This window comes from Dermacentor variabilis, chromosome 5 (assembly GCF_050947875.1).
Source record: "Dermacentor variabilis isolate Ectoservices chromosome 5, ASM5094787v1, whole genome shotgun sequence".
In the NCBI taxonomy this organism is placed as follows: domain Eukaryota; kingdom Metazoa; phylum Arthropoda; class Arachnida; order Ixodida; family Ixodidae; genus Dermacentor; species Dermacentor variabilis.
The window spans coordinates 878809-896266 of NC_134572.1; the positions used below are offsets into that span (position 1 = coordinate 878809).

Sequence of the window (17458 nt, forward strand, 5' to 3'; positions counted from 1 at the left end):
TGCAGTTTTACGCGTTAGGTGTTAGATAATCCGTCAACGAAATCGGTGAAATTACGCTTGCGGCGGAGGAGGAAGGCGCCTGGAGGCGTAGAAGAGAACCGTCGCGTCGCGCTCTTTACGTTTGTTTTTCGACGCCGCGGTGCCCGTTGTGCATGTTCGCGGCACCTCTTCTTTCGACGTGTAGCACTTGCGCTTTCCCTGTGGCACACGAGGCGTCGGACCGTCGAGATCAATGTGGCGTCCGCGATCGCGTTCGTGCCCTTGCCGTATGTGCTTCGACGCCGTGTTCGTTGCGCGTGTTCGCAGCGCCCATGTGGTTGCGCGTAACCCGCGTTCACGAAGTAAACCCTGACTGTTACTTCATTTGCTGGGGAATGCTCCGAATGCGAGGGCCGGAGCAAAGCCTGCTGAGCGAGTAATCTCGGAAGTCACGTGTCTCATCAGTCAACTACACAGAAAAAAACAAGAACATTTTCTTTAGGTTGTCTCAATGGTCGGAAAGATTGTTTTCATGTTTTCAGATGCAAGAAAGGTACATCGTGTCTCAGGACCAACACTTACAATTTTTTTTTCGTATTGATACCTTAAGGAAAACGATTTAGACATTTGCCCTTATGTAAAGGAGAAAAGTGTCTAAAATTTGAGAGCTGGTTCTTCAACGCACTCTTGCTAATCGCCCCTTCCTTTCTTGCCCGCTAAATTTAGCGCGCTACGTCAGCAGTCAAAAGCGGAAGCCGTCCAAGGCCTTATAATTGCAAACAACGAAAGGGTCGATCTATAGTTATTCACAAAATAAATCACTTGCTAAAAGCGCCTGTGCTGCTGTAATTTCATTTTTTCTGGTTGTTGTTTGCGTGGAACGATAAGTATAAAACCAGGTGCGGAGGGCACTGCATCTGTTTAAAAATGTAAGCTAACATTTACTGCAATTTAAACGGGCGATAAAACAACAAGCTTCCCTCCCTTCTTGCAGTTGCGTAATGTTGTCTACCACTTTGGTACCTCTATCAAAGCTTCGTGTTTCGGGGGAAACTGCGACTTTCGTTTCCAGCCATAGCTTATCGAAGCTTTCGCGCTCGTAGTAGAACAAAGAACTCAGTTGGCAATAGGTTGCCTCGACCTACCGGGTTCATGTGGTAGGCAACTCGGCTGATGGAGCCAAAGTGCTGCGTCTCCCATGACTTTGTAGCGCCACCGAAGCTGCTCTCTAAGACGGGGCCTGCGATTGTGTCTCCCATTCGTACATCTGCAAGAATTTAGGTCAAAGGTCTCGGTGCACTGTATTATGGCTAGCATCAATATTTTTTTTTTTGCAGCCGAGGTTGTCACATACCTGGGATAATATCGGGGCATTTTTCTTCGTCATGGAAAATGTCCGTGGTGTCGTCAGTGTCTTTTTGAAGTGGCATGTGACATCTATGAAGAAAGATCAGTTGCACTTAGCAGCTGCACTTCAGCCATCATGGGTAGACTACAACGATATCTGTATGCCCAAATTCAGGAGGTCTATTAGTCGTGTGGAAAGTGTGATGCACAAGTGCAAAGCAGAAAAAATTGGCAGTGGCTTAGCTCGGCTATGTCGGGATATATGTAGCGAAAACTAATGCATAGCATGGTTAGCCTTGGTTAATCTTAATTGCAAGTCCAGGTTAGTCTGGTTGTCTAGCTATGTTGCGGCGTTTAGCCAGTCGTTCGGCGCGCTGTTTGTCTGTTTCCTGGGCGATTCGTTTCCTCTTCATCTCGTTCCGATGTCGATTCGAGGCCTCCTTCTGCTTGTCAGAATCATCACCGTCCATACTGCAGCCTCAACTGTGGTTGCGGCGCACGCGAGTTCTCCTTTTCGATCCTCCGACATGTTATCAGGCATGCGACGCAGCTAGCGAAGCGAGCGGAGGCGAGCGCAACGACGAGGAAAGCTGTGTGACGTCATACCAAACGGCGGCGGCGGCGGCGGAAACGCGCGGCGCTGCGCAGCGGCGGAACACCACTGGCTCGGTTACGGTGGCTAGTAGCCACCCTAGCTCGATGCTACTAGTGGCGCATGCGCAGTAGTGACTAGGGAGCGAGAGAGAGAGAGAAATATCCGCGGCGAGGCGCGCGTTGTGACGTCATGTGCCTCCTAGGAGCAGCGCCACGGCGAAATCGCAAGTTCGCGGCCAGTAAAGCTTTCGCTTTAAAAGTTCCAATGTTGCTAAGAGTAGTGAAGACGCTCCGCAGCCATGAGATGTTATTTTCAACGTGGTATTACTGCGACAGCAGCTAAAGGGACACTAAAGATAAACACAAGATCAGTTTAGCCTGATAAGTCACTCTTTGAAGGCTCTATCTTTAGTAATTTTAAGATTATAAATTGATTATTAGGAGAACAAAGTAAGGTCGAAGTACAATTTCTCAAAATTTCCAGTACGTGTGACTTCATGAACTTCAACGTAGTTTTTCGTATTTGAGCCTTGTTGGCCCCGTAAGAGTTCGCGAAGCTTGCCAAGTTCAATATTTATAACCTTTACAACACAATTTAGTTCAAGTTTATTTATAAACAATTAAGTACGCCCTGGCAAAATCTATGACGTCATGGCGAGACGGAACTTCAAGGTGGCGTCGCCACCATTCTCGATTCCCAAGCCTCTTCTAGTGGTACCAATGGCTTCTGGTATTGCAGAATGGGCAACAAACTAATGCAGGTGAAGCTAATTTTCCCTTTGGTGTCCCTGGAGAACCTCGAAAGTGGTTTTACTGCATCCGCCATTTCCGTCACGCCGACGACGATGGCGTCATCGCCAGGTTTCTAGTGAAGCCGCCTTCGCAACCTAAGCTTCGCACTCGCCAGCGGGCTCCAAAAAACAATACTTTGCCCTCTACTGGGGTTGTCCACGCGGCAGTGTGCAGTTGGGTGCAGGACCAATAAGCCACTGTGCTATAGTGATGTTTCGTAATGCGCGCGCGGCATTCTGCGCCCCGAGTACACTCTGAGAATGGTGGAGTGTGTGCGTGCATTTCGGAGGCCACACATTTACTGCAGCGAACGAGAACGGGGCTGTGAGCATCGCGAAAAAGTTGTTCTTGAGAACATGGCGGTGTGCGCTGTGACAGCCTGCTCTCGCATTAATTTAATGCAAAGCAGCGGGAATCGCCTACGTCTGATAATACCACTATTGTCCCTTGCCGAGCAGTAAACGTATCACGTAACATTCAATGAACTTACTTGTCATCCTTCTTCAGTCGTTTTTGCGCTGAAAAGAAGGGAAGAAAATTTGAAGCTAAGCGTTAACACATAATATTACGAGGGTGAATCAGAAATCATTTGCCCCTACTCTTTATCAGCCAAAGTAAGGTACATACAGCCAATTACAAATATACGTACGTACTTTTCTAAGTACTTTATACGATTTTTCTACATAGTCCCCACGCCGGTTCCGACGTTTTTCTCGTCGCAGCTCTAGTTTCGAGGTGCCCCTGTCGTCAGCAAGCGAGGCACGCGGCCTTCCCGAACGCTCATTGTAATGCAAGTCTTCACAGCCTTTTGCGAACACACAACACCACAACCTCACACTTCTCAAAGCGAGACACCTTTCCCCATACGTAGACTGCATTTCCCTGTAGATTTCGATGGGCGTTCGTCCCTTGGTCCATAGAAAACGAATAACACTTCGCTGCTCGTACGCCATGGACGTGTGAAGCACTACCGCCATCTTAAACAACTGACAGCATAGCCGTGCCGCGGAGCTACCGGCAGTTATAAAGCCGGGCCGGTCCAAGAAAGATCCACCACTGAGCACGGATATGCTGAATTCGCATTTACAGCCGTAATTTAGCTTAAAAAAATAAGGGCAAAGACTTTCCGATTAGCTCTCGTATTACAATAAAAACGGAAACCTCAGATGTACATGCTAAGATAATATAGCCTAATAAATGTGGTCAATGACATGAATATGTCTCATATTTCACTACGTTTCCTGCGTCAGAAAGTCGGGCCATTGAAATGATGTATTTGCCGACCAGTAATGCACGAGAGCACCTATCTGCAAAGTTTTACAGTAGGTCATATTCATGTTTTGTGACGTATATATGTATCAGCAGGAGCTTGATGTGGGCGAGTTGGTGTAACATACTTGAAGACGAAAACAGTGATACAAAGACGCGCACTAAAAGAAGAAAAACGAGATAGACTAGAAAGGGAGATATTAGAAGCGTTTTACATTGCTCGTGCCGAGGGCACGTGCATTAGCTGCGCATCAGTGGAACTTGCCTAAAAAGAGATTGCATTTCTGATGCGATAGAGAGGTCTTGACGTCACGGTGGTACTATTAGTTTTTTTTTTTCATCTATATAAACCCCGTTTCTTCAAATAAAATTTAGTTGGAAGTTAGCGTCTGTCCGTCATACATGTTGTTTTATTAGTCACCGTCTTTCTAGCTCTGTGTTTTCTTCAGTATATATGTATCGTTTGTAATAAAGAAGTGAGCGTGGCGTTTACGTTTTCTGGAAGTGCTAGTGCTATTTTGCGGCATATATGTGTGTAATGTTGCCTGTCATATCTTTCTTTTTTGTGTGGTTCTGCTGACGAATAAGATGGCTTACTGTGCTGAGCGCTGTGCAATTTGGTCGTTAGGGGAGCTGGGGTTGGTGCATTGTCAGGCATTCAGTTGCCTTTGTGGCAAAGTCCTCCCATATAAAACCAATGCATACATTGTACACATACTGTCTGCATGAGTAAACAGAGCAAATAACCAAGTTAACAAGTTGTAGACGTGTGGTAGGAAATACTTGACTTTGTGCTTCAACAAAATTATGCCTTGAAGGCTATTGTAGAACTCTCAAGGCGACACACGCTGTTCGAACACTTGCTCACTAAGAGCGTCAGCTCCTACCAAGGCGTTCTTACTAAGTTCGCTTTCTGTAGTGAAGTACAAGCCGTCCTTGGAACACGCAGAGCTTGTTTCATGCGCATTATTCAGGACTCTCATGTGCTAATAATATTTGTTGAATGGTTTCATGCGGGAGGGGGATTTTCGCTTACATGTCTCACTGCAGGCAGTACTCTGGAGTTCTTTTTTTTTTTACAGGCGCTCAATTTGTCCAGCATGATACGCACCACCCAAGTGGCATTCTTACCGGCTTTCATACGATCACGCCAGTGAGAATTCATGACCGTCATTGGTCATGACGTGCTTGTTTTGAGCATAGGACACCGTTTACGCATATATACTGGCTGGCTAACAGAAATCACACACTGTACATTGAGGCAGAAAAACAAAAGAAGAAATATTCTACAGGAGCATATAGACGCTCTTGGCTGAAGTGTTGACTTGCGGCGGTATTTTTTGCAAGTGTCTCTTCTGCCGGGGTGCGCTCGTGGCTTGTCGTGAAGCCTCCCGCATCGTATGCGAGATTATATGAAGTTTGCAATATTAGGGCCTAAATAGATATGCAGACGACTTCAAACAAGATAAGCATATAAAGCGAGCGTTTGTGAAGAGTGCGATGCTTGAATCGAATAAAAACGGAACATTCTTGCGCTACCCATTGTAACCCAATTTACACCGATAAGAATTTTTTCTGTATATAACTCACGCCCTTACACCTTTACAAGTGTATGGGTGTGAGCTATAGATCAATTTGCATCCAATATGCAGCAGGTGTAAATCGGTTTATAGTGCAGGTGTTTTGCGTTCACACGTACTTTAGAAGAGGCATTGTCAACTCTTAAGCATTAGATATGCAAAGCCATGCCTGTCACGTACGATATGCCATGTAGGAAGTAGGTTAAGAATCAACGAAAGCCTTATGCAATCCCAAGGTAGACATTCAAGCGCGTCGAGTTAGTAGATGCAGACAATGACTCCTCCGAAGCAACTTATTTTTCTTCCGCTTGCGACAAAGTAAGCATATAATTGCTGAGGTCAAGTCAGAAGAAATGCTCAGTGCGAACTAAGCTTTCCAAAAGTGTAGAAAGTTGGGCGAGTTGGTACGGTAACATATTCTTGGTTTGTAGCGCGAAGTGACACACACGCAGACTTGAAGACGCTCGTGCGGACTTCTAGTCTGTGTGTGTCACTTCGCGCTACAAACCAAGAATATGAACTAACCTTTGTTGCCGTCAGGGTGGTCCCTGAACTTCATGACGATGACTATGGCGATGGCGATGACTGCAAGGCCCCCGATGACCGCTATGAGTGCCGCAAGGAGAGGGCTAAAGTTGAGCTGCCACACACCCTCTGCACAAGACAAGCAATATAACATGTGCTTAGCATCGGTAGCAATAGATGGACAAATAAACGTCTCACAACGTTTCAGTGAAAGAGAAAGTAATAGCCAATCTCCACACCAGATCCAGCTTCAAATGGCACAGCTTTGGGAAAAAAACATTGTTTCATAGGACGTCTTCAAAAATAGTTCCTCGTTGCCACGTTTCCTGTAATTCGAGTGGCGCATTATGGATGCGCCAGCATCGTCTCTCTCGAGTGAAACCGAAGGGAACAGACGTGCCGAGCGGAGGAGCCTTCTCAGCGCAGCAGGAGCAGCGTGCCCAAACGATAAGTTTTATTAAATTTGATATTTCGCTCGTTTGTTTCTAGGAGTGTTAGGTTAACTGAGCAATCTTTAAAAATTCTTTTTCGTGCTTTTCAGTTTCTGAAGGCGGAACCGCATGGCGCGATTTCAGGCGCGATTGACGCGCGGATGGTGGAACGCGCGCGTCATTTTGACGCGTGCCCAGCATGTTCCGTCACGAAATCGCGCCGTCGCGTGCTGCTCGGAGTAGAAAAAAACGCGTCGCGCGGCGCGTCCACCAATCAGAGTTCAGGTAAGTCACGTGGCGTTTGGTCACGTGGCATTTTGGTTCTTTTTTTGCCACCAGATGGCCCTGCTCTCTGCGCATCTCGACGGAACCTCCTTGGCGGAATTTTTTTTCTCTCGGCAGAACTGGCGCGCGCGTCAAGGAAAACGTGTGCTACCGTGATTTCGTTCGCGGATCGTGTTGGTTCGCGCATCGTGTTCACCTAAACTGAACAAAGCAACCTTCAACGAGGCCCTAATAACTAAAGTGGAGAAGCGTCGCGTCTCATCGCTAATACTGGCAAGACAATTTGCTAATAATATTACCAGTGTGTGGTGCTCGCTCTCTTCTCAACCAGGCAGGCCGCACCCACATGTACCTCCTGACCCGCCTTTTTTCTTGCTTCAGTATCAGCATCCCCCTTAATAGTAGCAATCGCCTCTTCTGCTCGGTAGTAAGCGGCCGGCCCTCCTTTTTATATGTGAAGTTGTAAACAAGCAGTGGTTTCTCAGCATGCGGACGGTACATAGTCGCAGTTTCGCACACAATATTGCTGCGTGAAATTAAGCTTGATAAATACACTTCGGAAAGAAATGTCGCTGTCTAATTACACTCAGATTATTTTTATTGCAGTGTTCTGTAAGTTTAAGGGCATATTATATATGCGCTAACAGAGACAATACATGTCGTTGAGAGTTATGTTATCTGGCAACCCGGAAAACGCGGCGCTTTCGCACCGCTCCTTTTTTTCGTACGGGTGCTCGCGCGTCGGCGGCAACGCGGGCGTTTGCCGTCCGTCGCGTTTTTCGCTCGCGAAAAACGCGCCATGCGGTTCCAGCTTAAGGCTTCTTGCTTAGCTATAGTAGGTAACGAATAATTTTTTTCCAACAAATAGGGCTACATTGTACTGCGCCTTGTTAGTACAAAATGATGGTTGGTACCAGGTGGAACCCACGCGTACGTTGTTGTGAGTGATAGCGCTCTTAAGGCGGAACCGCATGGCGCGATTTCAGGCGCGATTGACGCGCGGATGGTGGAACGCGCTCGTCATTTTGCGCGTGCCCAGCATGTTCCGTCACGAAATCGTGCCGTCGCGTGCTGCTGCTCGGAGTAGAAAAAAACGCGTCGCGCGGCGCGTCCACCAATCAGAGTTCAGGTAAGTCACGTGGCATTTTGGTTCTTTTTTTGCCACCAGATGGCCCTGCTCTCTGCGCATCTCGACGGAACCTCCTTGGCGGAATTTTTTTTATGCGAAGCATATTACTAGAGCTCAACCCAGCTCCTCAGGCGCGGCGGTGTCGCCTTCAATGCTGACCACGTGACCACGTGACACCGTGACGTCACGACAGAGGAGAAACGGGGCTCCAACTCGCGCCGTCGCTCGCGGCGGTATATAAGCAGCTGCGCTTGCTTCTAGGTGGCTTTGGCTGAACTCTTGCAAGATGGGCTGGGTGGGAATCGAACCAGGGTCTCCGGAGTGTGAGACGGAGACGCTACCACTGAGCCACGAGTACGATGCTTCAAAGCGGTACAAAAGCGCCTCTAGTGAATGCGGTGTTGCCTTAGAAACGAGCTGTTTCTAAGGCTCAGGCGTGCGTCGCTTGCTCAGGCGCACATTTCGTTGCCGCGCCGAACGCTGCGTTGATCGACGCTCACCGCGTCCAATGCGGGGCGCGTAGTCGCTGCGCCGTAGCCCATTGTCTTACACCCCTTGGCGGGTCGACGGGAACGCTGTCGCGTTCCACTCTTGAAGGCGAAGCAGAGTAACGCATGAGTTGTTTCTTCGTCTAGCCGAACCAAATATAGCCAAGCAACAGCAGTTCACCAGGCTAAACAGTGGTTCAACAACAAAAATAAAGGCTAGTATGCTTCGCATCCTGGGCTTAACCTTAGCTAAGCCACAGCCATTTTTTTTCTCGGCAGAACTGGCGCGCGCGTCAAGGAAAACGTGTGCTACCGTGACTTCGTTCGCGCATCGTGTTGGTTCGCGCATCGTGTTCACCTAAAATGAACAAAGCAACCTTCAACGAGGCCCTAATAACTAAAGTGGAGAAGCGTCGCGTCTCATCGCTAATACTGGCAAGACAATTTGCTAATAATGTTACCAGTGTGTGGTGCTCGCTCTCTTCTCAACCAGGCAGGCCTCACCCACATGTACCTCCTGACCCGCCTTTTCCTTGCTTCAGTATCAGCATCCCCCTTAATAGTAGCAATCGCCTCTTCTGCTCGGTAGTAAGCGGCCGGCCCTCCTTTCTATATGTGAAGTTGTAAACAAGCAGTGGCTTCTCACCATGCGGACGGTACATAGTCGCAGTTTCGCACACAATATTGCTGCGTGAAATTAAGCTTGATAAATACACTTCGGAAAGAAATGTCGCTGTCTAATTACACTCAGATTATTTTTATTGTAGTGTTCTGTAAGTTTAAGGGCATATTATATATGCGCTAACAGAGACAATACATGTCGTTGAGAGTTATGTTATCTGGCAACCCGGAAAACGCGGCGCTTTCGCGCCGCTCCTTTTTTTCGTACGGGTGCTCGCGCGTCGGCGGCAACGCGGGCGTTTGCCGCCCGTCGCGTTTTTCGCTCGCGAAAAACGCGCCATGCGGTTCCAGCTTTACGCGTTGGAAGAAACACGGTTTGAGTCAGTTCGCCAAGCGAACTGGGTAGCTTTTATCTGTAGGCTGTGTGTGCTAGGGAGGATCGCGGCTAGACTGGCTGGAGCAGGAGAAGGATAAGCTAGCTAAGCGGGTCGGAAAGCTCGACAAGGAAGTCAAGAGAGAATAGAAGCAGAGGAAGGAGGTAGAAAAAACGCTAGCCAACGTAGAATTGAAGCTGCGGGGCGCCATTCCGCAAGGCAATGGGGAACACTTCGATGCGAGCACGGCGAACGGAACTGGCAACGACGCGAGAGCAAGTAAGGACGCCGAAACCACCACGCCGGACAGCAGTGGCGGAAATGTCAGTGACAGTCACGAAGGGGCTACCGTTGACGTGCCGGCTGCGGAAAGCGATAGGTGAGGGGGAGGGGGGGATCGAGGGCATCGCGGCACCAGGTGCAGCTGTCGGCGACGAGTTGTTTTACAGCGAAGCTGTTTACCTGACGGACCTGTACGGATGAGCTGTATGCGTGGCCTTATTAACTAGGCTGGTTAACGTCCGTAAAGCGAACAAAAAAGATGGCGGCGATGCGTGGTCTCGTAGGGGCAACTATGCTAGCCTAAATTCCGTTGTTGAAGCCTGTAGGCGCCGTATATTGCGGGCGCCTCCGCGCTTTGGCTTGCCAACAGATGGCTGGAGTGCCGCGGGTATCTCTACGCGGGTGGCGAAGGCACGTAGGCCCTCCGACTCGGCAACTTACGTACGCAACAGGCGTTTTCACCGATGCATTTTCAATGTTTGTATAGGCTCGCGTTTAGCAGATTGATTGAAAAACATTACTGAGCTGTAAAAATGCTGCTGCGCGTCCCTGCAGTGCGCTGTTGGAGTCCTTAGACCAGGGCCCCAGCAGCCCTGGCCGTCCGCTGCGCTCTACGAGTCAGCTGTTGCTAATTAGTACTAACTTGACTATACTGTTGGCCAAACTGGTGCACAGCTTTAACGAAAGATTTGTGGCGCATAGTCAGTGACAGGAAATACAAGAGGGACAGGATAGGACGCCAGTAAGTGACAAGAAAGCGTAAAGCATAAGCATTTCATAACACATGACAAATCAACTCTTAAAATAGCACAAGTAGCCACAGCACCAACGCCGCAGTTTTTTCTTATTCAGACAATTCTTACTCAGGTGTCCTATCCTGTCCATCTTGTGCTTCCTGTCACTTACTTTGAGCCAGGGAAAACACGGGGAATGCGAGAGATGGAAATTCAAGACGATGAGCAAAACGTGAACAAGGTGAATGCAGGAGCCAACGTTTCGACAAGTGGACTTGTCTTCTTCAAGGCGACGTACGCTTTCCTCGCCTCGGTATATATAGGTGGGGTTCTTCTAAAGGGGAGAGGGTGTGAGGCGGGAAGGTGCGGAAACGAGGGAAGGTGTGTTAACGTGTAGCATTGAGAGTAAAGGAACGCTGTGCACAAGGCCAAAGCCAGAAGAAATATGTCGTTATAGCACTAATTAATGATGCATGATTAATTAATAACTAAATAATGACTGAGTACTAATAATTGCAACTATGCAGCAGTTGTAACGGTCAGCAGGCCAAGCGGCTAGTCCAATATTAGTTTTGATTAACTAACTAATTAATAATAATTCATAAGTCCGAACAAATAAAGGGAAAATCAGACATCCACCCGTTCGTAGCAATTGCTACAAAGGGGTTTCCTTTGTAGCAATTGCTACGAACGGGTGCATGTCTGATTTTCCCTTTATTCATTGCTTCTCTTCACCTTGCGGGTATCCGCAGAACTACTACGTCAATCATAAGTCCGAATAGTTGCTACTAATTAGCAGTTGTATACAGTCAGCAGGCCAATCGGCGCACTTCTTTTAAAATAGCAGAAATACATCCAAGGCACCTTCTCTACATATATACAGACTCTCAGCACTTAATTTTAGCATTAAGAAATGAAGCTAGCACTATTTTCTTCCATTATAGCACCACATCACAAGTGCAATGTTTAAACCTACGTGAGCTTTGCACGCTTGCGGACAGATATTACTTGTACATTCAAGGCCCGTTCTCGCTGCAGCAAGCGCGCATAAAAATGCATTCGCTTCACCAAATAAAATTTGATGATACGGGCAGTAAAAGTGAGAGAGCAAATGATAAATGAAAGGTAGGGAGGTTAACTAGGACTGAGCTCGGTTGGCTACCCTACACTGGGGAAAGGGAAGAGGGGACGGAAAGATTAAAAGAAGAAGAAAAAGTCTACTAAGGATATCATTCGGTCACTCAGTCGGGATCACAGGCGGTGACTCAATCCGGTAGCTTTCAAAAATCGCAGCAACGCTTTTGTGGCTTTCTGTAGCTGCGATATGTGAAGCCATGGTCCCAAGATCTTGTGCAAGGTGAACGGTGTTGTATCTAGCTGATTGAGAGCTGTGCAGAGGTCATGTCGTTCGTTTTCAAAAGATGGGCAGTAGCACAGTAGATGTTCTATAGTTTCCTCGACACGGCAGGCATTGCAGTCAGCGCTATCAGCCATTCCAATGAAAAACGTATATGCATTGGTGAATGCGACGCCCAAGCGTAAGCGGCACAGCATTGTTTCCTCATTTCGCGGAAGCTCTGGTAACAGCCGCAGTTGCATAGAGGGGTCGAGGGAATGCAATCGATCTTGGGTGAATTCAAGTGTGTGCCACTTCTCTAATGTCACACGGTGCACTAGCTTGCTTAAGTGTTGGGCTGCGTCTGTCCGCGATAAAGGTACAGAAACAAGGGTTGCTCCTTCGTGTGCTTTCCTAGCAGCTTCGTCAGCGAGGTCGTTGCCGGAGATACCGCAACGTCCAGGCAGCCACTGAAACACGACGTCGTGTCCTTTCGCTATCATACGATGGTGCATTTCTCGTATCTCCGACACTAGTTGTTCACAGGACCCACGACGAAGAGATGACAGAAGACATTGTAAGGCCGCCTTCGAATCGCAGAATATTGCCCACCGATTAGCGGGTTGGTTCTTAACATAATCAACGGCACGTCGGAGGGCAACAAGCTCCGACTCGGTCGATGTTGTCAAGTGAGAAATCTTGTATCGGATGCCAATTGATCGTGATTAACCACTACGCCGGTGGAGCTGGTCTGAGTGGAAAAGTTATCCGTATATATGTGGACTCGGTCAAAGTAGACCGTGTTCAAACAATCCCGAGCTGCTTGCTTCAGGGCCAAGGTCTTCTTTCCCTGGAACCGTAAGGCGCACTTGAGGCTGTTTTAAACACCACAAAGCTGAGGTTGAACGTGCTGAGCGTGTGAAGCCCGATGGTGGACAGGCACGATGGATGCTGACCTCGTTGGAGAAGGACGCCAATGGTCGTGGTTCTCGCAGGCAGGCAAGAGAGCTTGATTGCATGCGTGAAACATGACGAACATGGGCCCTAAGCGTGTCGGTGCTAATGTAAGTAGTGATCGGATGGTCTTGAGCCATTATAAGAGTTCCTGCTGTTGAGGCGCTCCGCGGAAGGCCTAGGCAAACACGTGGTGCCTGTGCTTGCACGCTCTGAAGTTGTCGAAGACTTGAATTGCATGTTTTACCAAGCACGGGAGAACTATAACGTAGCAATCCGATAAAAAGTGCTCGATATAACTGTAGCATGGAGCCCAGTGACGATCCCCATGTTTTCCTGGCGATGAACTTGAAGACATGAACAATAGATGTGAGCTCCTTCTTCAAGTGGGCAACCTGAGGGCCCCAAGTGAGGTCCCGGTCAACAATGACACCCAAAAACCAATGATTTCTCTTGTAGGGGATAGGCTGGCCATTGATGCATACTGGATAACGAGACGGGCAGTAAACTCCTCAAAACGCACACGGCATCCAACACGCACAACAGTGTCGCAAAGAGCACCGAGACTGCAGCGTAACATGCATGTATACACACCGCCAAACCACGTAAACAGCCGCGGACAGTGCTTCGCCGCGATATGGTGTACTGGAATAAGGCAGTGTGCCGTCCGGCGGCGAAAACGTAACTCTTTTTGCGATGACGGCCGGGGGTGCTGGAGCACGCCGGTCTACTGCAGCGCCATCTGTCACTGCAACATGGAGTCATTGCTGGCAAGAGGAAAACTAGTGGTGCAACACAGGGCCTCAGGGATCGGCACTTATGGTTGTCGCGGATGCAATGCATGTACGTGCGGAGCTCGCCGATTGCTTGCGTGGTTTTTCGTGCCGCGTTCGCACTTTCTTTATGTGCACGGCGAGCGCTGGGTTTCTAAATGTCTTTTTCTGTGAGTGCGTGTGTGTACATTGAGGTTCCTGCATAACGATCATAACTCCGGGCTGCTTCAGGTCGGGCACACTGAGAACATTGGCTGTATTCTTGCCCTTCGGCGCCGTTTTGCAGAGCGATATATCGGAACGATGGCGGCTACATTCGTCGCAGAGCAGTACATTTTTCTTCAGGGAAACCTAGCGACCGCTTCTATGGCTGATGCAACATGAAGACAACCCTCCAGGCACAATGCAGGTGCAGCTTGCGGGCTTTTCATCCTCGTGTGTTTCGAAATACTGAAAACATATGCGTGCTTAGCGAATTGAGCGAGCGGACGAGCGCTTGTTTGCCTTCTGCAAATGAAACGTTGAGCAGACCATCATGAACACTGCATGATCTATGTTTGGAACCGTGCAAGTTAGACGGCGTTATTGATGTATCCTAACAGTTTGTATTATTTATTTTTTTTGCAAATTGTAATAACTTCCATTGTGTTTTGAGAGCGTTTTAGTTTATAAATGCAGAAAGTTTTGCACAACATGTTTAAATGTCGCACGCTGGGCACGCCGGTCGGTCGCAGCGCCTCTCTGGTTGCGTCATCGCAGAAGCGTCCCCGGTTCTCCCATTGTTTTTCTGTAAGGACGACACTGCCCCATTCCAGTAAACCGCAGCCGCGCCGTGCTGACCGAGCAAATGTAAAGCTCCTTCAATAGCGACAGCAGCGCCACGAGACGCGAGAATCGGTGGCGGGTGCACGCATTCACAGAAGTTTGAAAACTGAACCTAATCTAGTAACGTTGCGTAGCAGGGTATCGGCTGGCTAACGTCTGTAAAGTGAACAAAAAAATTGTGCAGATCCCACGCACCCTGGGAACCGCTGTAAGCGAAACTTTCCATGCAGGATGCTTTGTTTGGCGATAATTAGCGGTGGTGTTGACGGCTAAAGCTTAATTTCTTCAACGTTTAGGCTAACACGAGAGTAGTGAGTTGATCTTAAACGTTACCTTGCGTGCATCCCTGCTGTTTGTCTGCGTAGTACACAGAAGACATAGGGAGAGGTATTTGCTTGAGCCGTTGTTGTGCGCCATATTTCATATGCTCTGAGAGGGTTGAGCATAGTCATTGTCTCCCATGGGACATCGCATTGTTGCAGAAGTATTAAACGTGAATTGGATTATGGGACTATGCGTGTGAAAACCACACTCGGATTATGAGGCAAGCCGTAGTGGGGAACTCCGTATTAATTTTGACACCGTGATGTTCTTTAACATATCCCAAAATCTAAGCGCACATGTGTTTTCTATTTCGCCCCCATCGAAATGCGGCTGCCGTGATTGGGATCAAATCCACCGCATCAAGCAATGCCATAGCCGCAAAGCTAACGCGGCAGGCACAGAAGTGTTGATTTGACGGTCTATCGCTTCCGTAGTGTCTCCTGGACCCTGCGGTGCGGTTTATAATTTGGCTCTGCTTCTGCATGTCCTGCGTAAGTTGCTCGCTTGACATATATGCAGGGCGTTTATTTTTCAGAAATAGCAGCAACGTTTTGTACCGTACCTTGAACTTAAGCTTATCCTGTTTCCCCGCAACCGCTGCCGTATTGCAGTGGGGTTTCCTTGCCTTCTCACGTCACCTCCCCACCCTCTCTTTCAAGGGCGCCACCATATTGCTACGCGGCATGCAGTCGGCATGCTGGCTTGGGCGAGCACTTCGTCTTTCAACACTGGCGTTCTGGCGTTTGTTTTCGCACTCGTGCGGTCTATTTAGTATGAAGCGCGTCTTCTACGTGATAAAGGCTTCTGTGAGACGTACAAAAGTGGTTTAAGTCGGTATGGCAGGACTTCGTGCTGGCGTTGAGGCGGACGGAGCACGCAACGTGATGTGTGTGCGAGTGTTTGAGCCTACAATCAGCCTCGGAGATCAATTGTGCATTTTTGAATGTTCGATTCGCTAATGCGACTTTATTGCAGTATTATCCTCTAGTTCTAAGCTGCAGTTATAGGAGCAATGAAACATACGCGACGATCGTAACAGCGTGGGTACCGTTCTGCTACGATAGGAGCTGTGCTATTATACTTTGACAAGCGTGCAAACTGTTAGCTGCAGATTACATTGCGTGACTACTTGGTTCGGTGGCTGAGGTTTCCCCCACGAACAAAATAGTTTTGGTTAGTAATAACAGCATGTCTTACAGTGTGAATTAAGCTTTCCAGCAAAATGACCGTTTACGAACTGCGCGAGCCTCCTAACCAGTGGTAGGTGCTAGAAAACAGATATCTTTGTTCTATATATCGCATGGTCCGGGCAGTATCACGGTATCAACGTTTATAGATCTATAAACGTTGTGCGGCGTGACTATGCGAGGTCGTATTGCTGCGTTAGCCTGCTTTCTCTTTCTTTTTGGAGAAAGAGGATATACCTGATTACCTGAAAAATACCTGATTTTTCTTTCGGTTGTGTTCGTTTCGTTCTCTGAGACGCACTCACACGTATTACCGAAATTTCGTCCTCAAAGATAGCCATCGCATTCTTATTATGCGATCCCTTTCATATATTATGGCTTTACAGGGCAAAAAGGCAATGCCGAAGCACATAGCTTATAAATGTATCATGCTGGTTCACCAACCGCAGTGATCACGCTGTGTTGAGCAGCGCCATCGGCCTCATGAAGAAAGGCTAGCGTAGACATATAGTGATTTTAAGCCTACTAGACTTTAAATGCGTTGGAACGATGCGAGTGTATGACAATTATTTGTTAGCGCCTGCCGCTTAGATGTTTCATATTTGCCTTATGTTGGGGGGGCCGTAGACGAGCATGCGCTCTTATGTTTCCGTCCCGACACCAAGCGATCAGATAGTGACCAGATTTACGATTTCGTGATGGTAATACAGAGACACCGGTTGCCTTCGTTGAATTAAAACCGATATAACCAAAATTGTTCACAACACATGCACACACCGCGGCTGATAATGCGCGTCACGTGTTTGCGCCCCCAAGAGATATTTCCGCGTACTGTAGTTACCTATGTACCGTGAGGATGCCATGACGAACTTATATGAACGGACATAGCATAAATTTCAGAAAGTACGATCTGAAACGTCTCGAAATCGTTTCGCAGCACGCGACAGCAATACTTTCAAGCAGAGCCGCGCCGGATCGCACAAGCCAGAGAGGAGGAAAGGCTCGCCGCGTACCCTTTTCTTCCTCGCCCGATGAAAAGGTCTATATGAGAACTGCCTCTCCTACCTCTCCTCCTCCTCTCTACAGTTCTATCTGCGTCCCCTCTGGCCTCGGACGTTAGTAGAAAGGGAAGTGCTGCAATTTTTGCAGTGCTTCTGAGGGGAGTCAATAGACAGCTCTAGTTTAGCGTACCCAACTGATAGCGTACATACGCTATACGCTATAGTGTAGCGCACGCTAAGCAGCGCACTTTTTTTTACAGTTTTAGTTGGCCTGCGAAATCTTCGGATCTCAAAGGCCATAGGCTGTCGTTGCGGTTATCTCCCGACTGTAGCGATAGGTGGCGCTGACATCTCGAATGTTTCGTTAGTCTTCGACTCATTCGAAATGATAAGCGATCTCGAAAACACCACAAGGTTATCCATAATATTCTGTCGTCGAAGCGGCCTGAGACTAAGCGAAAGCCGTTTACACAGTCATTTGCTACGAACGAAGTGCATTTTACAAAAGCAACGCCAAGTTGAATTCGAAGCGGGCAGCCGGGACCACCGCCATGTTTCACGCAAACTCCGCAAACCACGCAAAGACGCTAACGCTAAATCTGAGAAATAGCGTGCGTACGCTATACGC

The 17458-nt window shown here is 48.2% G+C and overlaps 1 protein-coding gene across 2 annotated transcripts in view; it reads right to left on the reverse strand.

Annotated features, from left to right (window-relative positions):
* Nucleotides 1-17458, reverse strand: part of LOC142582168 (protein turtle-like) — a 265050-nt gene that overhangs the window by 58406 nt on the left and 189186 nt on the right. Inside the window, exons 8-11 of one of the 2 annotated variants that reach the window (XM_075691563.1) lie at nt 6087-6215; nt 3203-3230; nt 1334-1416; nt 1125-1246 (exon numbers count right to left, since the gene is read on the reverse strand). In XM_075691563.1, coding sequence (XP_075547678.1) covers nt 1125-1246; nt 1334-1416; nt 3203-3230; nt 6087-6215 — 362 coding nt within the window. Of the gene's footprint in view, nt 1-1124; nt 1247-1333; nt 1417-3202; nt 3231-6086; nt 6216-17458 lie in introns of those variants that run through there. The other variant, XM_075691564.1, reaches the window with a different exon arrangement.